The sequence below is a fragment of the Magallana gigas genome, chromosome 8 (assembly GCF_963853765.1).
Source record: "Magallana gigas chromosome 8, xbMagGiga1.1, whole genome shotgun sequence".
Taxonomy (NCBI): Eukaryota; Metazoa; Mollusca; class Bivalvia; order Ostreida; family Ostreidae; genus Magallana; species Magallana gigas.
In genome coordinates this window covers 5,919,031-5,945,899 of record NC_088860.1, presented here as the reverse complement: position 1 = coordinate 5,945,899, position 26,869 = coordinate 5,919,031, and the positions used below count along the sequence as shown (strand labels likewise).

The window sequence follows — 26,869 nt, the reverse complement described above, 5'->3', positions numbered from 1 at the left end:
ATTAAAGAGGGGAATAAAGAAATGAGTAATTTCCAAGCACGTAGCATCGTTTTTGAAAGGGGGGGGGGGCAAAGTCATCCAACAAATCTTGACAAGCAACAAAAGAAAAAAAAATTGAATTTTCCAAAATTTTCAAAATTTCACTTATAATTTCATGATTTTCATACCATTTTTTTTACATGCTACCAAAATGGGGGGGGGGGGGCAACTCCATGATAATTCAATTTTTTTTATGTAAATTTTATAAAAATAGTTGCTTCGAGAAAAAGTGGGGAGAGGACATCTTTATGTCATATAACATGTGAAACTGATTTCATTCCACCCACAAGCTTGAAATAACGAAATAATTTTAATGAAAACAATATAAATAGACGTTATCAATCCCATATCAAACGCCATATAACCACTTGATTCTGCGCGTCTTTTTAATGAATTTATAAACAGCGGCAAATTCTAAAATGTATTTTTAAAGGTAATGTTAGCTGCAAGTCTGTAGACCTTGTATGAAAAAATTCGGATGGTAGTCAATTTTTCCGGGATACAGACAGAGCGGTACATAAATGCAGCGAAGGTAACTAAGAATGATCCCAATAAAATACTTTGTTGAGTAATGCAAGCTTTTAAGAAAGCAATACTTATATTTGTTTAAAATATAACACCCAAATACTTCGTCTTACATTCGCTATTTGTAGAACAAGCAGAACCAGTATCAGTCTGACCGGCCTCATCATATATATTGTTGGAATTTTATTGTCCTAGCATTGCAATGCTCTGCATGTACACAATTTCTTTTGAAATTTAAACACTTAAAGTGTTCATCTATATGGCTACACATAACGTACACACGTGATTCAAAAGAACCCAGACGGAAAACGGTAAAGTCATTGAGTCTACGTTTTATAGAACTTGTAAGAAAACACAACGCGGGTCTGAATGTTTGTTGATATGTCAATCTATCAATATACAGTTTGTTAATTATTTTCGATTGCTAAGGTTACAGCGTATTTGATGAACATTGAACAACATTTTTTCCATGCCACTTTTTTCCATGGAAGATAGCGAATACAAGTATAAAGCATTTATAAAATTTATCTAATTACCTCTTTAGAATTGTGTATGGAATAAATAATTTATAAGTTGCTGCTGAAGGTTGTTTGGTATTTTCGTTTGTAGATGCTTTGCAAGTAAAAAACCTGAAACGCGGGGCAAGTCATAATTAATATTCTAATAACCGTAACTTAAAACTAGCGGCTTTGGATTCAAATTTTATCGTATACGAATATTAAGTTCACTTTTTAAAATCATCTCCACGATGATAATTATATTATATCCATCGCAAATCAGTATTTTTTTTTTGCTTTAAAAGACTTGTTCTATCGGGAGCAATCCCGCGTTCGTTTAAATTGTCATGTCAGTAATACACATTGCGCTTTATATGACGGCCGTGTATACGTATTGTAGAAAAGTTGAGTTTAATTACCATGCATTGGAACCATTTTATTAACACATCTCCCAGTACTGAAACAATTCAAAATGTCTCTGTTACAGTAACACAGTGGGGCGTTAATCGTGTACGTCCAGCTCTACAAGCACATGCACTGTCGTCTAGGCGACGGCCTGAATACAGCTAGCGACTCTCCTATCGATCGGTTACCTGAGTCTCGTAATGCATCTAAATATAGACAGGGGCACAGTTATGAAACAACAACAAAAATAAGGTCAAAGAGGTTTATCTATATGAAATGAAAATGTACATATGTATAAAAACATTGGGAATTTTATGTGGAATTATTTTTGCGCGCTACATGCATCAGTTAGTGCATTACAAGAAGCCCTTTCATAACCTCATAAACGTGCGCACCCCCACAAAAATGGACCGAACTGACAACAATTGTTTCTGCAAATACTGACTATTAATTACGAAAACATTAAATTGAATACTACAGAAGGATTCAAAATTAATTTCTTTACAACTTTGCTTCAATAATACATTAGAAATATTTATTCCTTTTTAAGTTATTGACAAGAAACTTTGGACGCCTCTAACTCCCTAATTATAAGGGCCAGCCCCTTTTTCGGTATACCGAATGAAAGGTCTGGGTAAGACCAAAAACTTTTAAAATACATGTTATAACAAATTTTTATCAGGTAGAAAACTAACACGGAAAATACGCGAATTTTTGTGATTTTTTTTCTTACCTTTGTTTCGACATCTATACCACCCCTTTTATTTGCATTTAAATAATAAATAAAATATATCTCGCACAAATTCAATGTATTAGCTTCCAAACCAGCCCATCTTTGAGACTCTGCCAGTCATCGTTAAAGCTAAACCCCCTGGACAAAAGAAGTCGTTAAATTTTACTAAAAGGGGAATAACTCAAAACCGGATAGGGATTTTCCTCAACTAAAATATGCAACGACAACATCACGCGGCATGTTATCAGTGCTGAAAATTTCAAAACAATCAGCGAACAAACGAGCGAGATATTAAGGATCAAAGTTGGCGTCTAGAAGAAAAAAAAATAATAAGAAATTTGAAAATTTTTCAGAATAATAGTAAGGTTTTCCGCTGAGAGCGGAAAACCTTAATAATGTTGTTTTAAGGTGTACAAATTGGAAATAATGTAAATATAAGTAACAAGGAATCATTCTTTGAATATTATGAGGTGATGATTTCGGTCGAAGCGTGGTCAATTCTATCATAAAGCCCTTTGGGCTTTATGGGATTTGACCAAGCCCCGACCGAAAATATCACCTCATAATATTCAAAGAATGATTTCTTATTCCTTAAGTAAAGGACTTTTCTATCAAATATCCATGTAAAAATATTTTTTAACTTTATGCCCCCCCCCCCTCCTCCGAAGAAAACATCCAACAAGTTAACAGAAAAAAACCAAAAACTGTACAATTATGTTGCTTTTCACAAATAATTTATTCAAAGAGTTTCGTTAAAATAAACTATTAAGTACAAAAAAATAATAGCACACAAAATAGACACAATATTTATCTACACTGCTGGACTATACACAGATTTATATTATCACAGATTCACTACAATTTGAAGTCCCCCTGCTGCCATATGCCATCCACATGTATATAGCCCCAAATAGTTAATCAGAATAACACAGTCTTGATCCTCTAAGCACCACTTGTCTTCATGTGTGGCAGTATAAGAATACGTGTACCGTTTTTCCATATATCAGCTAATTTGTAATCAATATCTTAGAGACCAAATAGACAATACATGAATTACATGTTGCACCAAATTACAGCATTCTCTTTTTACAAAATAGCAACAGTAAATCTCCGTACTGAGACTGAGGTATGCTGAACTATACAGTCATTGTTAGTGGCTATAACCACAGAGGCAGCATTTTCTATCCCTTTACTTAAACTTTACTCAGTGAATTAAGCTAACTAGATTTTACAGATTTCAAAAACTTCTGATATTACATTGGAAGTGAATTATATACGTGGTCAAAAATCATGGCAAAGAAGTGTGTTTTCCTTTAACACCATTATAACCAAAACTATTTTTCCTTCTCCCAATGTATGGTTGAATAATGTTGTAAATTTATTGTCAAATTGTTGTCTGTAAACTTTGCGGTTTGATTTTTTAACATGTTAGAAGTTGATAGAAGATATCCACACTTCTACAATTGTATGAAGATTAATTAGTCACAATAGACAATACTTGGCTTATACCTATTCCACTGGTAAAACAATATACTGCTTTCTTAAATAAAATTTCCTATAAATGTTCAGCTAATTGGTTTGCAGAGCACTCTAACATTAACTATTTCTGCTTCCAAAATTGCACATTAATTCTAATTAATTATGTTGCCCTTTAGTGATACATGTAATGGTGTTCAGCCTCAACAAGCCTCAAACATGTAAAAGTCCTGGTGGTAGAGAATTCATGGAAAATATATGTACATTTATTACACTTTCATGTTAAATACTGAAATCTGATTGGTTTAGACGCAGTTGATAATCTATTCTATTACCCTCAGCGTGAGCAACACACTTAGCAACGAGTAACACAACGAATTGTTACATGCGCGAAAATAATGCGCGAAACGTGAAACGTAAAATTCACGTCATTTCTATAAAAAAGCAGTAAAAAATATCTCTATAATTAAGACATTCAGTATAATAAAATAAATAGTGCCTGTTCGCGTCGGTTGACAATGTTTTTCGAGGGGTGTCAATTTCAACTGTTACCCTCCCAATCAGGCACTATTTATATATTATTACATGGCAGGGTTGAATATCAAAAGTATGCATGTTAGTTTTTTATCATATTAAAAATATACATATGCAAAAAAATGAAGACTGTCTTATCATAATGCTGTCAATTATATTTTTTTTACAAAGTACATTAGCTATGATAGATGCTAAAAGGGGTAGAGACTTCTACATCATCTTACAAAAAAATTCTGATTTCAAATTTCTATGAAAAAAAACAATTTAGTTGAAATAAGCACAAATTTTTGAAGAAACTAGTGCCAGGGTCATTATACCAGTAATAATTACAGGTGAAGTAAATTATCATCTTCAACAATTTGTACTCCTGTTTTTTTAAGTATAAAACAATTGAATTTATGCCTAAAATCAACACTATTACCCCCCACTCTAACCTCCACCCCTAAAAAAATAAGTAAACCAAATCAAACGAGCAAACATAAAAACAAAATGGAAATTAACCAAAAACATGTCATATGAATATTGTACAATGTATATAAAATTAAAACCAAGAATTCGGAGGATTTCAATACATGGGAAAGTGTAGGGACTGAGAGAAGTCAAAGGAAATCTAGACTAGAGAAAGATACCACAGTATTATTCAGTGATATATCTGAGAAATTAAAAATATATTCAATTCATCCAAAGTTACAAAATACAAACGATTTGAGACTCCTTAACACCCCATTACACTTTTCACCACTGGGACATAAGACCTGCAAGTCAATGAAAACAATAAGCCCCCTCCCCTTCTTGAGAAAAAAAAGAAAGTGTTTGTTCCTTATTTTTATGAATGAATTTACTCATAATCAACACAAATTTATAGGCCTCAACCCTTTTTGATAGACTGTCCATCACGGAATAAAATGTTTCAAAGAATTCATACGATGCATGTTAATTCTGCAATATTTCAGGTAGAGGGACTCTCTGCATGTACAGGTACATAATAAAAACACAGTATGTAAATTAACATGATATGGCATCTGGTAAATGTAACAATATTATCATTTATCTGTAGAAAAAAGGAGTTAAATGGCAGCAGCCATAACACAGTTCTATCAAGTTCTATCAAGATATATAGATCATGCATTCAGTGTACAACTGTTCTAAGCCTGGTTGAATCAAAAGTATTGCAAGATAATAAAAAATTAACGTAAGTTTCTAACTTTAACAATTCAGCTACACTTTTGAATAAACGTCCACATTTCAAGACATCAGTTATATCATAGGCATACCAAATTTTAAAAAAGTACAAAAGTCTGATAAAACGTGAGTATGAAATTTATTTTTCAATTGTTTTAATACAGACAGAATAATTATCATTAAACACTCTTTTACCTCAAATGTTCTTTTAGTCGTATGTAAAAAATATAAAATGTTATATAGACATTCTAGTTCATCTGAAGGTGAATATAAGGTTTTATTTTTTCTAGATTGTTTCATATCAGTCAATCAAGAGCTAATCAATCTTCTGATAAAACATTTTAGGTAGTACATGAATCTGAGATACTGAACAGCGTTAGCTTACGTAGTAAATGGATCTGATGTACTGAACAGACTGTATGTACAGCACCTGTCTTATGATATACACAATGTACTAATATACATATATGTTCTATATAGTTGCATATGTAATACAATGTTGATGTTTTGGTAAGCTGGTAAAATGTTATTAAGTTCTTTTAATATTGATTGATAAGAATCGTTACAATTTAATGTTAATCATTATCTTAAGTTTTACTGAGCTGAAACACTTTGACAAGTCCGTGGTAGTTCCCCACCCACAGTGTGGATTTATACAGAGACATGGACCACGGATTTGTTACTTCAGTCTCTGACAGTAAGTACTTCATAAACTCCACATCAGGACTCAGGAGATGTATATTGCTGTTAAATATGTCACTAACCAAGATGTTGCAATTTGAGTCAAACACTACATCAGGTGGAATAAAAATGTTTACCAGGTTCTGTCCACGGTAGACAAACTTCAGAGATCCAGTTACAGATAGAATAACCAGTTCACCTGTAGATTCACTTGTCCAGTTAACCACACAGATATCAGTGTTACCATTCTGTCTGACTTTGCGTGGACCATTAAACAGCCTGGTCTTACCGTCCTCCTGGAACTCGTACTCACAGATGACGTCACCGGTCAGTGTCACGTGTCTGACCAAACGCTTGCTTTTTGAGTCCGGTTGATACTTTTCTGACTCATCATCTGTCAATGTGAAAAGTAGTCCTCCCTCTGTTGATTGAGAGATTCCTACTGTCACCAACGGAGCTGTCCTGAAGACAGTAGAGACTGAGCCTGACGGGGACAGACGGACAATGGATTTGTTAATATAATCAGTGGCATACACATCATCATTGTCTGTGACGCATACGTCATTTACATTGATATTGATTTTTCTTTCCCTTTCATTCTTTCTATTTACTTTTTCAATGCAACCTGATGTAAAACCTCTCACGAAACATGAATCTTTATTGATTGCCTCTATAATTATTATTCTTTGATCTCCATACTGAAACGAATCCGTCTCAGTAATAGTGAAATCATCCAAATCAAAGGTTTGTCCCATCATCGACTCCAGTAATCCCTCATTGATGTCCCCTTTTCTGTATTTCACTGAATGGTCCCCCTTTTCTAAATCACAGTCCCTGTTAGATAAAAGGTTGGACAAGTCTCTGAGGTTGTCAATCAAACTATGGTCAGACATTGTGTTGTTTTTTTCTTCCAGGAATTTAACAAGATCCAAAACCTGTTTCTTTTTCCTTTCTAAGTCTAATTTTTTCTCGCTTACTTTAGCATTTTTTCTTTCCAGATTTTCCTTCAATGTTTTCCCATAATTTTTCTTGATTTCTTCAAGTTTTGAAACAATCGTATCAAACTGTTTCTGAAGCTTTGAGACCTCAAAATCACAACACTTTTGATTGTCCTCCATTTGTTTGGATGCCTTCTTTATCTTTTCATCAATCTCTGTCACATCTTCCTCCTTAACCTTACTCAAAGTCTTCTTTAGCTCTCTTCTCCTTAGACTTCCTGCTGTAGGTATAGTTTTCCAGTCGTGGTCCTTGTGGTCTGTCTTGGCACATTGTGAACAGATAAACTCATTACAGTCCTCACATGTCATGTCTATGGTCAAATCGTGTTTTTCACACATAGGGATGTGTTCCTGAGCAGATCCGAGCGGGTCTATGGAAGATATGGCCGCCATGATTATATTTCAGTTCACAGTCTGCGCTACAGGTTGAACCAACAAGAAGTGCACATTTAGGGTTTTTTTTTAAAGTGAATCAATTATCTAAAGAATGCATCTTGAATGAATGTTTAATGAAGAAGAAATCATTTATTTACCTCGGTTTTATAATTACTCAGACATTAATACTGAACTGCAAAAATATGTTTTATTATTGGTGCCATAAACAGTACTAGTATATTGAATAATATATAAAACACTGGAAAGATATTTGGGGCACTTCTGTAGTATGCACACAGGAGACACGAATTTCAGTAACTTGAAACTTTTAGAAGGTTTTGTGTATTATTGTCATAGACAGACTTTAAGTGGTTATACAGGTAGTTGTCTGTCATATTATTTTGATGGAATACTAGATCTACTTGTGTCCAACCAGGGGCCCGTTTCTCAAACCTCTTTTATAACTAGCATTTTTCCATGGTCCCATCATTGCTGTTTTACTAAACTGTCATATCTTATGAATATCGATTGTCTTAATCTTAAGATAACCAGATACATGTCAACACAAAAAATCAAGTTGATATCGAATACGCGTTACTTTGCGCATCGACCAATATTGTAAACTTAGCAATATAATTGTTGTTGGGAGGCATTTCTAATCAATGGTCTACGGAATCATGCGTCATCAGGAATGGATCACCGACAGGTATCAAATATTCACCAGTTCGTGAAACAATTTGCCAGGGGCATAGGTACAGCATTTGATTATAACACCAGGCCACATGGAGCAAACATATTAACTAACCAGTACCCTGAAACAGATACTATAGTTAAGCTTGTAGCTTAGAATCTTTATCCATCAGTTAAGAAGTTTTCCATTAGTCATCCATGTAAGAAATATGTTTTATATTCAATTTAGTTCCCCACTATCCTGAGAAAACAACAACAAATGAACAGAAGGAAATAACAAGTGTACAATTATGTTGATTTTCACAAATAATTTATTCAAAGAGTTTTGTTAAAATAAATCATTATAAGTACAAAAAATAATAACACAAAATAGACACAATATTTTTCTACACTGCTGGACTATACACAGATTAATATATTATCACAGATTCACTACAATTTGAAGTCTCCCTGCTGCCATATACCATGCACATGAAAACAGCCCCATACAGTTGATCAGAATAACCCAGTCTTGATCCTCTAAGCACCACTTGTCTTCATGTCTAGCAGTATATCAGCTTATTTGTAATCAATATCTTAGAGACCAAATAGACAATACATGAATAACATGTTGCACCAAATTACAGCATCTTCTTTTTACAAAATAGCAACAGTAAAAACTTCTTACTGAGACTGAACTATATAGCCATTGTTATTGGATATAACCGAGGCACAGAGGCAGCATTTTCTATCCCTTTACTTAACCTTTACTCAGTGAATTAAGCCAACTAGATTTTACAGATTTCAAAAACTCCTGATATAACATAGGAATAGTGATTCCGTAACAATACAAACAAATGATTAAATACAATCAATACTCGACCAGAAAATTATATATGTGATCAGAAATTATGGCAAAGTGTGTTTTCCCTTAACACTATTACAGCCAAAATTATTTTTCCTTCTACCAATGTTTGGTTGAATAATGTTGTAAATTTATTGTTATATTGTATGTCTGTAAACTTTGCGGTGTGATTTTTTAACACGTTGGAAGTTAATAGAAGACATCCACATTTCTACTATTGTATAAAGATTGATTAGTCACAATAGACAAGATATGGCTTATACCTATTCTATTGGTAAAACAATACACTGCTTTCTAAAATAAAATTTCCTACAAATGTTCAGCTAATTGGTCTGCAGAGTACTCTAAAATTAAGTATTTCTGCTTCCAAAATTGCACATTATTTCTAATTAATTTAATTGCCCTTTTAGTGATACATGCAATGGTGTTCAGCCTCAACAAGCCTCAAACATGTAAAAGTCCTGGTGGTAGAGAATTCATGGAAAATATATGTACATTTATTACATGGCAGGGTTGAATATCAAAAGTATGCATGTTAGTTTTTTATCATATTAAAAATATACATATACAAAAAAAAAGAAGACTGTCTTATCATAATGCTGTCAATTATATCTTTTCTACAAAGTACATTAGCTATGATAGATGCTAAAAGGGGTAGAGACTTCTACATCATCTTACAAAAAAAGCCTGATTTCAAATTTCTATGGAAAAAAAACCCCAATATAATTGAAATAAGCACTCATTATTGAAGCAACTAGTGCCAAGGTCATATCATCAGTATTAATCAGGGGTCAAATAAATTATCATCTTCCATAATTTTGTACTCCTGTTTTTCTATACAACAATTGAATTTATGCCTAAAGTCAACACTATTTACCCCCAACTTTAACCCCCACCCCTAAAAAATAAGTAAACCATATTAAACGAGCAAACATAAAAACAAAATGTTAAAGTTAGTGGAAATGAACCAAAAACATGTAATATGAATATTGTACAATGTATATCAAATTAAAACCAAGAATCGGAGGATTTCAATACATGGGAAACTGTAAGGGACTGAGAGAAGTCAAAGGAAATCAAGACTAGAGAAAGATACCACGGTATTATTCAGTGATATATCTGAGAAATTAAAAATATTCAATTCATCCACACTTACAAAATACAAACAATTTGAAAGTCCTTAACACCCCATTACACTTTATACCACAGGGACAAAAGACCTGCAAGTCAATGAAAACAACAAGCCCCCTCCCCCTTCTTAAGAAAAATAAAGTACATTTGTAAACTGGAACAAAGTGTTTGTTCCTTATTTTTATAAATGAATTAATTTACTCATATTCAACACAAATTTATAGGCCTCAACCCTTTTTGATAGACTGTCCAGCACAGAATAAAATGTTTCAAAGAACTCATAAGATGCATGTTAATCCTGCAATTTTTCAGGTAGAGGGGGTCTCTGCATGTACAGGTAAATAATAAAACACAGTCATTAACATGATATGGCATCTGGTAAATGTAACAAGAGTATCATTTATCTGTAGAAAAATAGGAGTTAAATGACAGCAGCCATTACACAGTTCAATCAAGTTATATCAAGATAAATAAATCATGCATTCAATGTACGACTGTTCTTAGCCTGGTTTAAGCAAAAGTATTGCAATAGAACATTTGAAAAATCACATTCAAATTACACAATATTTTAACATATGCAAATGAAGTCTAAAACTGAAATGGAATGAATTTGTTCATTCTGCTGTTCACCTTACAATCACATTAATTCTACACATCAATTGTTTAATTATTCAATAACAGAATACTAGTCCGATATCAGTTTATATACACTGAACCCAAGTACTGAGTGTTCACCTAGTACCAGTATAATCTATTTACTATACGAAATAAACATAATTATTTGTCTTGCAGTCAGGATGACTGATTTTCACTTAACTTTTAAGTAGTTAAGAATGTTACATTGATCTTGACATTTGGTTGCAACTTAAGAACTTGGCCTTTGCCAAATATCACAAACAATTCCGGTTTGGTAGAATATTGCAAAGAGCTTTCATATTAGATTTGCTAATGGAAATGATTTTACACTTATAGAAGAAAAAATTATATCAAAATGAAGTTTCCTTTGAATTGCTCAATATTTTAAATAACATCAAGGATAAAATAAACAGCAAATTCAATGTGAGTACAATCTGTCATTGTAGTAATGCAGCTCTGGCTGTTTTCTCATTTATCATTTTGGCCATGTTAAGTGTTTTTCTTTAGAAACTATCACTAAAGCCTAATGTTGCCGATCATATTAAGCATACGCAGAAAAATACCAATCTAATGTTTTGAAATCCTGTCATGGGTAATTGATTTCAATCGGTATTGTTTCATTTTATCTGTGCTATATCGGTTATGAAATTTAGAAAGTATCACATTATTTTACTTCATAAATTTAAAATTATTTCATTTATCAGGGTGATCGAATACTTAGTTCTGTTAAGTGTATGTCCATATTGAAAAGATCTTTCAAATTGGTTCTATAGGTCGATGGAAATGGGAGCTGACATCTTGGGAAATTATGCTATGTTATTAATGTATATTTGTGTACATCCTAGCTTGTTCCTATCCCTAAGACCGCCATCTTGGATCTCAGTCTGAGTCATCTTGATTGACTTGCACAACTCTCACTTTTAACAAGTGTCACAGCTTAATTGTATAGTTGTTTTATGTGCCTTAAAAATCTTGATTCAAAAAATAAAAAAATGTTCTTTGGAATCTAAATTTTCAAAAGAAAGTTAAATGTATTTCCTTTCAGAACACTGTCTGTTTGACAAAAGCATATACCAAAGCACTCCAAAGTGCCTGTGGTCCGTATGCACTAAAATAAAAGGTAGAGCATCTCTCTTACAAAATAGAAACTCTATATATGAATGTGATATCTATGTTCTAAATTGTGGTATTAGCAATACAATATTGATTTGTTTTGGTTCACTGGTAAAAGGTTGTAAATTTCTCTTAAAAATTGACTCATAAGAATTCTCCCAAGTCTTTCTAAATTATTATTTTAATTTTCATTGAAATGAAACACTTTGACAAGTCCCTGGCGGTTGCCTACCCACAATGTCGGTTTGTAGAAAGACATCGAAATTGGATCTGTTACTGTCGCGACATACTTCATAAACTCCCCATCAGGACTCAGGAGATGTATCTTGCTGTTAAATGTGTCACTAACGATGATGTTGCAGTGTGAGTCAAACACTACATCAATTGGTTTAAATTTATATACCAGTTTCTGTCCACGGTAGACTACTAGTAACTTCGGAGACCCAGTTACCGATAGAATCATCAGTTCACCTGTATATTCACTTGTCCAGTTAACCACACAGATATCAGTGTTAATGCTCTGTTTAACTCTCCATGGTACGGTGAACAGTCTGGTCTGACCGTCTTCCTGGAACTCGTACTCACAGATGACGTCACCATTCAGTGTCACGTGTCTGACCAAACGTCTGCTGCTCGAATCTAGTTGATATCGTTTCGACTCTGTATCTCTCAATGAGACCAGCAGCCCACCTTCTGTTGATTGACAGTTTCCTAGAGGCAACAGTGGATCTGTCCTGAATACTGTAGAGACTGAGCCTGACGGGGACAGACGGACAATGGATTTGTTCTTATAATCAGTGGCATACACATCACCATTGTCTGTTACACAAACGTCACTTACACTGATACTGATTTTTGTTTCCTTTTCATTCTTTCTATTAATTTTTTCAATGCAATCTGAACCCACACCATTAATAAAACATGTATCTCCATTGATTGCCTCTATGATAAATATTTTTTTATCTCCATGTTGAAATGAGTCTGTCTCATTAACAGTGAAATCATCCAAATCAAATGTTTGTCCCATCATCGACTCCAGTAATCCTTCACTGATGTCCCCTTTTCTGTATTTCACTGAATGGTCCCCCTTTTCTAAATCACAGTCCCTGTTGGATAAAAGGTTGGACAAGTCTCTGAGGTTGTCAATCAAACTATGGTCAGACATTGTGTTGTTTTTTTCTTCCAGGAATTTAACAAGATCCATAACCTGTTTCTTTTTCCTTTCTAAGTCTAATTTTTTCTCGCTTACTTCAGCATTTTTTCTTTCCAGATTTTCCTTCAATGTTTTCCCATAATTTTTCTTGATTTCTTCAAGTTTTGAAACAATCGCATCAAACTGTTTCTGAAGCTTAGCGACCTCAGAATCACAACATTTTTTGTTGTCCTCCATTTGTTTGGATGCCTTTTTTATCTTCTCATCAATCTCAGTCACATCTTCATCCTTAACCCTTCTCAATGTCTTCTTAAGCTTTCTTCTCCTGAGACTTCCTGCTGTAGATATAGTTTTCCAGTCGTGGTCCTTGTGGTCTGTCTTGGCACATTGTGAACAGATAAACTCATTACAGTCCTCACATGTCATGTCTATGGTCAAATCGTGTTTTTCACACATCGGGATGTGTTCTTGAGGAGATCCAAGCGGGTATTTGGAAGATATGGCCGCCATGTTTATGTTTCGCTATACACCTAGCAGCGACCTAATTTTGAGATTCGTGCAGAAATAATTCAAAAGTCTGCGCTACAGGTTTAGGCAACAAAAAGTGCACATTTAGGTTTTTAATGATTCAATTATCTAAATAATGCATGTTTGATCAATGTTTGATAAAAAGGACGCCATTACCTCGGTTTATGATTACTCAAATCTTAAAACTGAACTGCAAAAATAGTTTTCAACATTGGTAGCATAAACAGTATATATTGAATAATAAAAATGGCTGGAAAGACTTTTGTAACACTGCTGTAGAATGAAAACAGTTGTTATCAAAAACTTGATCTGTGTGTGTGTGTGTGTAACTGTCATAGAAAGATATTTAGTGGTTATAGAGGTAGTTGTATATCATATCCAAGAACACTATATCTAGTTTTGACCGAACAGGGGACCATTTCTTAACAATATCTTACGAGTAACATTTTATATGATCTCATCATAAGCTGTTTTATAAAACGGTCAAATTTAATAATTATAGATTTGTCTTAGTGTTAAGACAACCAGATGCATGCGAGTTAATCTTTTAATTTCATTTTCATGCAGTCATTTGTGTGATGTTAACTTTTTATAGTATTGTGTTTTGATAAAATAAAAACACTTTACTCCTAACACTTGCGTGTTAACAAATAATTAATTAAATGCAGCATCCTGCTCCGGTATTGTTTACTAAGCAATTATGGTGTCTGTGGCAATTTTTATTCAAGGGTCCATCGAGTTACATACGTCATAAAAAATGGATTACTGACAAGTCTTCGCTCAATCGTGAGACTATGTTGCAACCACTATTGAAATAAAACCACTACTGAAACAAATTATTTCAATAGTGGTTGGGGATGTATTTCATTGGAAGAATCACTTTGCAATCACTATTGAAATACAAACACAGTTTAACATAATATTTCAATAGTGGTTGGAAATGTATTTTGTTATACGAATCACTTTACAATTACTTTTGAAATACAAATACTACTCTTTATGAATATTACTTTGTAATCACTATTGAAACACATCTGAAAAGAAAAAAGTTGTAGATTTTTTTTGCAAACTAGTTTATTTCAATTGTGGTTTTCTTTCAAAAGCGGTTGCAACAACCATGTACCAGGGTCATTGGTAGATTATTTGGATGTTTGATAACGGCAGGCCACACAGAGCAAACATTATTAACAAGTACAATGAAGCATAGGCGTCGGAACCGGGGGGGGGGGGGGGGGGGGGGGGCTAGCGGGACTTTTGCAAAGTTAGACCTAACCATTAGGCACATACATGTAGCATAAAAGAGGGTTCAGCCCCCCCCCCCCCCCACTTTTTCTTGCAGCAAACATAATTGATCTGAAATGTCTGAAATGTACCTTGAAAAGATTGAAATATTGAGAAGTTGGAGTTATAGGTATAGCCCCCCCCCCCCCCACACGGAATAGGAATTTCATGATTTGGGGGGGGGGGGGGGAAATTTGGTAGGTAAGAATTTTTTTTGGAACTGTGGTATACACCCCCCCCCCCCACGGATTAGGATTTTCATGATTTTGGGTATTAGGTTTTGTAAAGATTAGTTTATCCCCCCCCCCACTTTTAATTTGCTTCCGATGCCACTGTATAGCATATACTATATCGAGAAAATCAGGCACCAGACCTCAATCCTATTGAATATTTGTCTTTGATGTTTACAGAGGCAGATTAAGCAACTGGATCATGCTCCATCCGATACCAAAGACCTTGAAGTTGCTCAGTTAGAGAAATGGTATCCCATTCCCCATAAGCTATCCGTTAAATTCACTTGTTCAAACTGCCCACATCAGATGCAGGGCTGATTTTTCGGCAAGTAGAGGCCACAGATCGTCTTTTATTTATACAAGTTATGCAATCACTGGATATATAAATTCACTGTAATTAGACGGGCTCTTTAATTCTTAGTATTCTTCTTCGTTTCAAGTAAAAATTTAAAAATTACTTTTTTATCGAATGTTTTGTTACTTTACAATAGAACCTTTGAGATTAATTTTGATTAAATATACTTTTTGAAAAAAAAAAGGTTTTTCATAAACCTTAACTTTTTTAATTGAGTATATACTGTACCAATTTTCAAGTTTTAGCGTCTTTTGAAAAGTCAGGCGTCATTTGTTTTGGAAACTGTATTATTACGCCCTTTTCATGACATTTTGCCCTTTAATCATATAAAAAGTTGGTAAAATAAAATATGCTTATATACTTTTGTTAACACCAACATCGCTAGCGATAAAGTATCTAGAAATATACAATTTACAAGCGATTGGTTGTACATGTAGTAGTTTTATGTGCACTATTAATTCACATGAGCAACTATTTTTGCCTCTAAGCCCTCCCTATACAGTCAACATGTACCACAGAGAAAAAATTATAATTGTAGCATAAAGCAAATATATACAAAAATATTTACATTAGCAACTGTTTTTGTCTGTGATAGCATTGCAAATCAATTTTGAACCCTAAAACCCAATAACTTCATAAAACATGAGTGACACAAAATGGGCGTCTTATCTTATAGCATAACCGAGAATTAAACGGTATTGGCTGCACCGCGTAGTAATACATACCATGTGCTACATAAAAAATAGTGGTTTAAAAAATGTTTTAAGGTGTACAAATTGGAAATAATGTAAATATAAGTAACAAGGAATCATTCTTTGAATATTATGAGGTGATAATTTCGGTCGGAGCGTGGTCAAATCTATCATAAAGTCCTTCGGGCTTTATTGGATTTGACCACGCCCCGACCGAAAATATCACCTCATAATACTCAAAGTATGATTTCTTATTCCTTAAGTAAAGGACTTTTCAATCAGATATCCACGTAAAAATATTTTTTAACTTTATTCCCCCCTCCTCCGAAAAAAACATCCAACAATAAATAGAAAATAATAAAAACTGAACAATTATGTTGCTTTTCACAAATAATTTAATATTCAAAGAGTTTTGTTAAAATAAATTATTAAGTACAAAAAAATAATAATACACAAAATAGACACAATATTTTTCTACACTGCTGGACTACACACAGATTTATATTATCACAGATTCACTACAATTTGAAGTCCCCCTGCTGCCATATACTGTGTATACAGCCAGATATTTGATCAGAATAACCCAGTCTAGATCCTCCAAGCACCACTTGTCTTCACGTGTAGCAGTATAAGAATACATGTACCATTTACATATATCAGCTAATTTGTAATCAATATTTAAGAGACCAAATAGACATTACATGAATAACATGTTGCACCAAATTACAGCATCTTCTTTTTACAAAATAGCAACATTAAAAACTCCTTACTGAGACTGAGATGTGCTGAACTATATAGCCATTGTTAGTGGATAAAACCACAGAGGCAGCATTTTCTATCCCTTTACTTAACCTTTACTTAGTGAATTAAGCTAACTAGATTTTACAGATTTCAAAAACTTCTGATATTACATTGGAATAGTGATTCCGTAGCAATACATACAATCAAGACTCGACCAGAAAATTATATATGTGGTCAGAAATTATGGCAAAGAAGTGCGTTTTCCCTTAACACCATTACAACCAAAATTATTTTTCCTTCTCCCAATGTATGGTTGAATAATGTTGTAAATTTATTGTTAAATTGTATGTCTTTAAACTTTGCTGTTTGATTTTTTAACACGTTGGAAGTTAATAGAAGATATCCACATTTCTACAATTGTATGAAGATTAATTAGTCACAATAGACAAGATATGGCTTATACCTATTCCACTGGTAAAACAATATACTGCTTTCTAAAATAAAATTTCCTATAAATGTTCAGCTAATTGGTCTGCAGAGTACTCTAAAATTAACTATTTCTGCTTCCAAAATTGCACATTAATTCTAATTCATTTTGGTGCCCTTTAGTGATACATGCAATGGTGTTCAGCCTCAACAAGCCTCAAACATGTAAAAGTCCTGGTGGTAGAGAATTCATGAAAAATATATGTACATTTATTACATGGCAGGGTTATATCAAAAGTATGCATGTTAGTTTTTTATCATATTAAAAATACACATATACAAAAAAAATGAAGACTGTCTTATCATAATGCTGTCAATTATATCTCTTCTACCAAGTACATTAGCTATGATAAATGCTAAAAGGGGTACAGACTTCTAAATCATCTTACAAAATATTTCTGTTTTCAAATTTCTATGAAAAAAAACCAATATAGTTGAAATAAGCACAAATATTTGAAGCAACTAGTGCCAAGGTCATTTTATCAGAATTAATTACAGGTGAAATAAATTATCATCTTCAACAATTTTGTACTCCTGTTTTTCTATACAACAATTGAATTTATGCCTTAAATCAATACTATTACCCCCAACTCTAACCCCCACCCCTAAAAAAAAAATAAGTAAACCAAATCAAACGAGCAAACATAAAAACAAAATGTTAAAGTTAGTGGAAATTAACCAAAAACATGTCATATGAATATTGTACAATGTATATCAAATTAAAACCAAGATTTTGGAGGATTTCAATACATGGGAAAGTGTAAGGGACTGAGAGAAGTTAAGGAAATCAAGACTAGAGATAGATACCACGGTATTACTCAGTGATATATCTGAGAAATTAAAAAAATCAATTCATCCAAAGTTACAAAATACAAACGATTTGAGAGTCCTTAACTCCCAATTACACTTTATACCACTGGGACATAATATCTGCAAGTTAATGAAAACAACAAGCCCCCTCCCCCTTCTTAAGAAAAATAAAGTACATTTGTAAACTGGAAGAAAGTGTTTGTTCCTTGTTTTTATAAATGAATTTACTCATATTCAACACAAATTTAAAGGCCTCAACCCTTTTTAATAGACTGTCCATCACGGAATAAAATGTTTCAAAGAATTCATAAGAGGCATGTTAATCCTGCAATTTTTCTGGTAGAGGGGCTCTCTGCATGTACAGGTACATAATAAAACACAGTCATTAACATGATATGGCATCTGGTAAATGTAACAATATTATCATTTATCTGTAGAAAAATAGTAGTTAAATGGCAGCAGCCATTACACAGTTCTATCAAGATAAATAAATCAGGCATTCAATGTACGACTGTTCTAAGCCTGTTTTAAGCAAAATTATTGCAAGAGAACATTTGAAAATTCACATTAAAATTACATAATATTTTTACATATGCAAATGATATGAAGTCTAAGACTGAAATGGAATGAATTTGTTCATTCTGCTGTTCACTTTACAATCACATAAATTCTACACATCAATTGTTTAACTATTGAATAACAGACAGATATCAGTTATATACACTGAACCCAAGTTCTGAGTGTTCACCCAGTACCAGTATAATGTATTTGCTATATGAAATAAACATATTTATTTGTCTTGCAGTCAGGATGACTGATTTTCACTTAACTTTTAAGTAGTTAAGAACGTTACATTGATCTTGAGATTTGGTTGCAACTTAAGAACTTGGCCTTTGCTCAATATCACAAACAATTCCGGTTTGGTAGAATATTGCAAAAAGCTTTCATATTAGATTTGCTAATGGAAATAATGTTACACTTATAGAAGAAAAAAATATATTAAAATGAAGTTTCCTTTGAATTGCTCAATATTTTAAATAACATCAAGGATAAAATAAACAGCAAATCCAATGCGAGTACAATCTGTCATCGTAGTAATGTAGCTCTGGCTGTTTTCTCAATTGTCATTTTGGCCATGTTAAGTGTTTTTCTTTAAGACCTATCACTAAAGCCTAATGTTGCCGATTATATTGAGCATACACCGAAAAATACCGATCTAATGTTTTGAAATTCTGTCATGGGTAATTGATTTCAATCGGTATATTTTTATTTTACCTGTGCTATATCAGTAATGAAATTTAGAAAGTATCACATTATTTTACTTCATAAATTTAAAATTATTTTATCTATCATGGTGAATACTTAGTTCTGTAAAGTGTATGTCCATATTGAAAAATATCTTTGGCTCTAGAGATCAATGGAAATGGGAGCTGACATCTTGGGAAATTATGCTATGTTATTAATGTATATTTGTGTACATCCTAGCTTGTTCCTATCAATAAAACCACCATTTTTGGATCTCAGTCTGAGTCATCTTGATCGACTTACACAATTCTCACTTTTAACAAGTGTCACAGCTTAATTGTATAGTTGTTTTATGTGCCTTAAAAATCTTGATTAAAAAAATAAAAATTTGTTCTTTGGAATCTAATTTTCATAAGAAAGTTAAATGTATTTCCTTTCAGAAGACTGTCTGTTTGACAAAAGCATATACCAAAGCACTCACTATTGAAGACACTTTATGATAGAAAATAAAAATATACATTTTCCAGTGTCTTTGCCTGTGATAACACTGTGTATTAATTTTGTACTATAGTCCAATAAATTCAAATGACGTAAAATCAGGGCACAAGCAGGGTCTGCTTATTCATATTTAAATATTTAATCGTACAATTGCTAAAAATTATATAAATTAAAGCAATAAGGAATCATTCTTTGAATATTATGAGGTGATGATTTCGGTCGGGGCGTAATCAAATCTTCTGATTACGCCCTAACCGAAACTATCATCTCATAATACTCAAAGAATGTTTCCTTATTCCTTAAATAACCCCATAATAGAATTATGATATGCCAAAATTAATAGACAGGGAAAATATTCATAAAAATATAAGTTAAACATATTTACATATAACTGTAGAAAATAAAACATAAGGAATGAATTTGTTTCACATGTCACATTAGCATGCAAGTCTGTACCAAAGACTTGAGCTGTTTTCAATCAAAATAACCTTGGATAAAAATATATATACTGTAGGTCATAAAACTACATTGCTTAATCTGCAGTATTTATAGAGTACCTGGATTCAGGAACTGTTTTCAAATTTGGAAATTTCCTGACTTCAAAGCCATGTAAAAATACACATCAATGAACAAATACTGAAACTGCAAGTAGGTAACTTGTATCCTGCTGAAAATATACACTGGTAAACCTTCCCATACAAAAATAGTTTGGATTAAAAATGCTGTAAAACATTCAGTATTAAATTAATAACATTGTTGTGTTAACTTAATTTTCAGTAAAAATATTTCTGAGTATCAATAAGTTAACAGGTGCATTCTTGGTGGCTGGGAGGTTGTCAGACATTCTTGAGAAAAAAATCTAGAAGTTTGGTAACATGGCTAACGTGACGATCATTCCCATAAACAGGATAAACAAGATCACAGGGGTGAAGATATTCCAGAGGGGCCAAAGTCCGACCGTCACACTGAAATACAACCAATCCACACTAAGCAATCTGTAGTATAATCTACCAGCGTACACATTACAATCATCAATATTTAAAACTCTGCAGTAAATTTTTCTGTGTACATTTTTTGTTTGTAATGTAATATAAATCTTTGACTAGTTACATTCAGTTTACTCTCACAATTTTAACGCTTTGAAATAAAATTTGAAAATATGTGTTCTTTTATTTAAAAATATCAAGTAATAAGATTAAAGAGAAACAGAAAACATTTACTTTAAAAAAAAAAATAGATGAACTAAGAATTAGACCCAAGCAAAAACACACCTCACTCTCACTTTCATAATAACATTACGGGGTTCATAGGCCATGTTCAATTGAGCAACAATGCCCTTGGTCCAAGTACTTAACTAGCTTTACCACATGAATTGAGAATTAAACAAACATTGGCATTTTTTCTTAAAACAAAATATTCTGTGAAATGCTACATGAATGTTCTTTTTCTAACACCACTTATTCTCAGTACTAGCTAGTTTCGAAATAAAAATTGTTGGTCAGCTGATAAAAAAAAAATCCTCATTTTGTGATTTATTCTAACCTTGATTTTTCTGATCCTCTTGGGATCATGTTTGAACAAAAGTAACACACTAGATTATAAGTTTTAAAAGTTTTTTTTTGGCTTTTGTTGATATATAAATACTAGTCTACTTCATAAAAACTGGTCTTACCACACTGCTCCCATGATAAACGAGCCGGTTGCTATAGGTATGGCGGCGGGGTAGTGGGTCTCCCAGTCATCGGAGCTCACTTTCTTAATATAGGTAATGTACACAATCAGGAAAGCACCGATGCAGAGATTGACGAGTACAAGGATAGCTCCCACATTAAACCACACCCTGAAAAAACATTATAAAATAATAAAAACAAATAATTTTAAACACAGTTTAATAAACAACCAATATATTTTAATAAAACAACCAATATATCACTAAACCAATAAATACATGCATTGACATTTCTATTTTCAATTTTTTGTTTTTAGTCCTTTAACATGTAAAACCATAATAAAAAATTACAATGAGACTGTCATTTTATTCAACATATTTATATTCCGTTAACCAAAATATATTTTAAGACTTTATATCACTACTTTATGAAAGAAAGATTGAGAGAGCAAGTGAGAGAGAGGGACAGACATCAACTTCTTCAAATATTTTTGAACACCCGTACTTCCACCTGTTATAACACTGAGGTTTACCCACCTGTTGACTCGCTGGTCATATCGACATGCTATGTAGAAGTCTGTGTAGTAGAACACGGCGATAGATGTAATCAGCCACAGTACATTCTGAATGCTGTATGCCGACTCTTTTCTTCTGTGCTTTCCAAAGGTCTTTTCTATCTCTCTCTCTGTTTTCTCATCAATATGTTCACTTAGTTTGGATTTTTCACTGCTTTCAGCATGAGAATCTGTTTCTAAACAAGATATTAAAGTATAGCCATTACATAGAAGAATGCAAGATTTCATTTCAAACACATTGACTGAAATAAGTAGATTATTTGACCACAGATGCCTTCCTATTCTCAAACAATACTCTTTACTTTAACCTAAGATACATCATTAGGTAAAAAGAAAACATATTGAAAGATTGTTGTCAACATTAAATGTTACAAAATCATAAAATCTATCCACTCTTTAAAGTTACTCTTGCTTCCCTTAATTACCCAGTTGATTAGCTGGTTCGTTATAAACAAAAACATACAGTATAATAAATAGAAACACATACAATCATACATATATACATTTAATTTGTTTTGTCCCAGACTTGCCCCTGTACATTTTGACATGATATGTTAATTATGCATCACACAGATGTAGTTATATAGTTTCATAATTGTACAACTATAGTTAACAAATGTAAATCATACATGTAGTTAGAGTATATCGTTAACTTTGTTTGCAGACAGATAACCTTAGATTATCACTTGTAAACTATTATATAGTTTATGGCTGCTAAATATGGTTTTACAGATGAAAACTACTGTTTATGAATCATTAACATTGGTTAACTATATTTAACAGTACATTAACTATAGTTTACAGTTAACCATAAGTTTAGGGTTTGTAAACTATAGTTAATAGTTGATAAACCTAGTTTATCATCTGAGAAACATTAGTTGGTACTAAATAGATAAAGTGATCATCTATGTTTCAGAAATGTAAAACTATTATTATTTATTTGCACTGTAAACAACCATTTACAATTGCAAAACATAGTTTTTCTGATAAATATAGTTTCACGATTGTGAAACTCTTAGTTAATAGTCGATAAACCTTATCTTTTAACTGTTAAACTATGTTCAGCTCATTATTGATTTCTGCTATACCTGCGCCCATTGCCCCCATAAAATGGCCGGCGATTCTGTGTTGTACCCGTTGTCTAACGTTGTCCATAACTTCTTCACTCGCTAATAGTGGACTTGACTCGTTTGTTGTCTGCATCTTGACAATATTACTGAGATCATGTATATGTTTACCTAACAGTTAATTTAATCACTAAAAGAAGCGTTTGATTGATTGAGATGAACTCTGTGAGAAGCTTCGATTGACCCAAATGGGCCCAACTGGACCCAAATGTTGATCCAGCTAGAGAAAAAATACGATTTGAAATTAAATAAAACTTAAGAACCATTTTAACAAGAGCTTGGACTTTGGGTAGTTGTGTCAAACAGCAATGTGACGTAGGCCTGTCTATTTCATCGCTGGCCACTCGGCCAAGGCTCTGTGAAATCAACAAGATTTGTCTGGCTTTTGAGCTAAGACTACGCAATCTGTGTATATTTCACGTGAAACCAGCGTCATTTAAACTTGTTTTGACGCAAGAAATAGACAGTTACGTCCTATCGAAAGTCCAAGGTCTTGTTAAAATGGTTCTATTATAGTAATACAGATAATCAATAACCACAATAATCCGGATGTTGCAACCTATTAAACAGTACTAATATGAATCTGACACCAAGGAGAAATAGTAAGAAAGCCACTAACATTAAAGTCGTTGATGAATGTTGTTCATCGTTATTTAAAGATCCTTTGCAAAACTTGTCAACTATTCCTTAGCACATCAACGGCAACATCGACCAAGTCCAAGACCAGACATTCGACATCTTTCTGAAGCGTTTTTACAATTGTTTTGGAAAATTGCTATGACAATAGTAACCTTAGAGGCATTTCCATTTCAAATTAAAACTTTCTGATTTAATGACCTCCTTGTACATGTATAGAGATGACACCATGCAAGTATCTGTAGAGGGTGCAACGCCATAGATCTACAATCCTGATCTAATCGGGAGTCCTCCAGGGATGCTTACTTGGTAAATTGCTATTCTTGTTGTATAATCACTAAAGACTTACCATAATTTATCTTACAGTCTAAAATGAATCAACAGCAAAACTGTGGTCTTTCAGAGACGTGACAAATTGCACTAGTACCAGTAGTGTATTCTCCTCGCAAGTCAGAACAAAGCACTTTGTTTGAATTGTTTCTAAATTAATTAAGACATTAGTCCAACATCATCCTCACAAAGTCAGGGGACCGAGTCCACTCGCGGCCATGCATGAGTGGTCCACTCGCGGCCATGCATGAGTGGACTCAGCATCCCTGACGTTGTAAGGATGGTCCACTACTCGGTCAGGATATGCAGGTGATACCGGAGTCCCGCATACGGTGGAAATTATTGACAGTCGAGAAATGTTTCAGGAGAGCTGCCCTAATTGGAATGGCTGAGCATGGAACAACTATTATTGTCTCCGATATTACCAAACAACTCTAATGACGCTTGCTTGAGCTATAGTAATGACAAGCCCGGGCCAATTAAAGTATATTATCTTTAGTGAAGTCTGAATATATACTAGTATATGGCACGCCAAATTCACAGAAATGAGCTAAACATAGTTTCACAGTCGATGAACTAGGTTTATCGACTGTTAACTATAGTTTACGGATCGTAAACTATAGTTAACGCGATACTCTATGTTTCACATCTGTAAACTATAGTTAACACTGAAAAAAAACATTTGCGGTTGTTAAACATAGTTTATCAGATAAATAGGGTTTTATGATCAGTAAACTACGGTTTACAAATCTAAAGCAAGCCAAATTCACATAAATTAGCAAAACATAGTTTCACAGTCGATAAACTAGGTTTATCGGCTGTTAACTATAGTTTACGGATCCTAAACTATAGTTACCGACGTTAATCTATATTTTACATCTATAAACTATAGTTTACGAGTGCAAATCTATGTTTTTCTGTCTGGAAATACACGTTAACAATAGATTTTGCTGATAAATATAGATTCACATCTGTAAACTATAGTTTACATTCGTAAACTATATTTAACAGCTAATAAACCGTAGTTTATCGACTGTGAAACTATGTTTAGCTCATTAAATATTTTTGTGAATTTGGCGTGCCATATAAGTATAGGAAAGGGAAAGAATGATATGCACGCGATATCACTAAAGACGAATAGGACCAAAGTTGTCAAGTTGTACAGAATCGTATTTTGGTTGATTAACATTCCGTCTAACTCCTGACAGTGGCGTAGCTACCTTTTAATTTACTGTATTCAAAAAAAGGTAGGGGGTCTGGGGGCCGCCTTGATGCCCCCACCAGGTCCAGGGCAGAGCCCTGGTGGGGGCCCAGGGGGCGGAGCCCCCGGAAGCTCCTGGATTTTGTTATTTGAATGACAAAACAGCCTTAAAAATATGACATTTTTTAAGTATTATGATTCCAATAAACATGAACAAAAGTTGCTGAATTCCGAGACAAACATTATTTACCTGGTACCCTTCGAATATTTTTTTTAAATTTCAAGACCCCCGATGCTCTTACAATTTTACATATTGTATGTGTAAGGGAAATGTTGAATTTTAAAAGAATGTGTAATTATAGGCTATATGAAACACTGATACCCCAGCGGAAACCAACTGCATATGACTAAAGAGAATAGGCGTTTTGAAACACGTCTATTATTTAAACCGAACATACTTACCTAAATGACAAATTTTTGATCAAGTTTATCACAATGTTTTGTGACTTTGTCAAAATTTTAATCACCCGACCGCCGACTTTAAATTACATGTAAGTATTAATCCTTAGTGCAGCATGAAGGACTGATGTCACTTTCTATGTGGTGACCGTGTCGTGATCGTCTTTGCCTTCATTGTGTAACTGTTGTGCTTTTAAAAACGATTTTAAATTGCTTTGTACTGACATACGTTTTACATTTAGATTTCTTACGTAGTAAACTCAAAACCGGATGCATAAAAAGCATGAATGTAAAGTATGGAATGACGATATTTTCCGGAATCGTAGTAATTGCGTGGTTTACGATGAGAACTGAATACTAAATATGCAGATTATAATTCAGTGGAGTCTCAATACGATTTGTTTACGTGCAAACAATAGGAAACTCAAATCATAAGACCTATGCTTTGCAAAATTTTGTGTATTCATTTGCGTTTTTGCGTAAAGGGCGCTACGCCACTGCCTGATACCAACCATCTCTCCAAGAGAAAGCAGAATTAGTATGATTAGCATATTTGTCACTGAGGGCCAGACATTTTTTCTAGTGTTTTTTTTTTTTCAGTCAAGTTCTGAGATTCATCACCAGTGACTGATTCAAAGGGGAGGGGGGGGGGGGTGCACCCTTGAAATTGTCAAAATGAATTTAAATCATACTCCTTCTGGCCACAACAGTATACAACTTGCGAATATAAAATTATAAATCTTTGGAAACTCATGGGATTTCTCAACTTTAGACTGATTTCAACGATGTATTTCTTTACATAGACAAAATTACTTTAAAAAAATAATAATGTTTAAATGATTAAACAAAAACTATCTCAATAAAGTCAAAATTATTTTGAAAAATAATCATTCTCCATTTATGTCCATTTTTAAATCTTTGGGTTGCCATTTGAGTCCATTTGGGTAAATATATGCGATGAAACAAGAATCTCAGTGAATACGATCAATCA

General features: G+C 33.2%; 2 protein-coding genes across 2 annotated transcripts; both read right to left on the bottom strand.

Moving 5' to 3' along the window:
• Positions 1-11,525: 11,525 nt before the first annotated feature.
• LOC136270820 (uncharacterized) lies at positions 11,526-13,602 on the bottom strand. Its single transcript, XM_066069569.1, has one exon. The coding sequence runs from the start codon at positions 13,520-13,522 to the stop codon at positions 12,041-12,043; it is 1,482 nt and encodes a 493-aa protein (XP_065925641.1). The 5' UTR covers positions 13,523-13,602; the 3' UTR covers positions 11,526-12,040.
• A 4,263-nt stretch (positions 13,603-17,865) lies between these two features.
• LOC105326337 (transmembrane protein 128) lies at positions 17,866-23,403 on the bottom strand. Its single transcript, XM_066068655.1, has 4 exons — positions 23,214-23,403; positions 22,088-22,301; positions 21,554-21,721; positions 17,866-20,846 (listed from the first exon to the last, which is right to left on the bottom strand). Exons 1-4 carry the CDS (start codon positions 23,326-23,328, stop codon positions 20,741-20,743), a joined length of 603 nt encoding a protein of 200 aa, XP_065924727.1. The 5' UTR covers positions 23,329-23,403; the 3' UTR covers positions 17,866-20,740.
• Between the last annotated feature and the right edge of the window lie 3,466 nt (positions 23,404-26,869).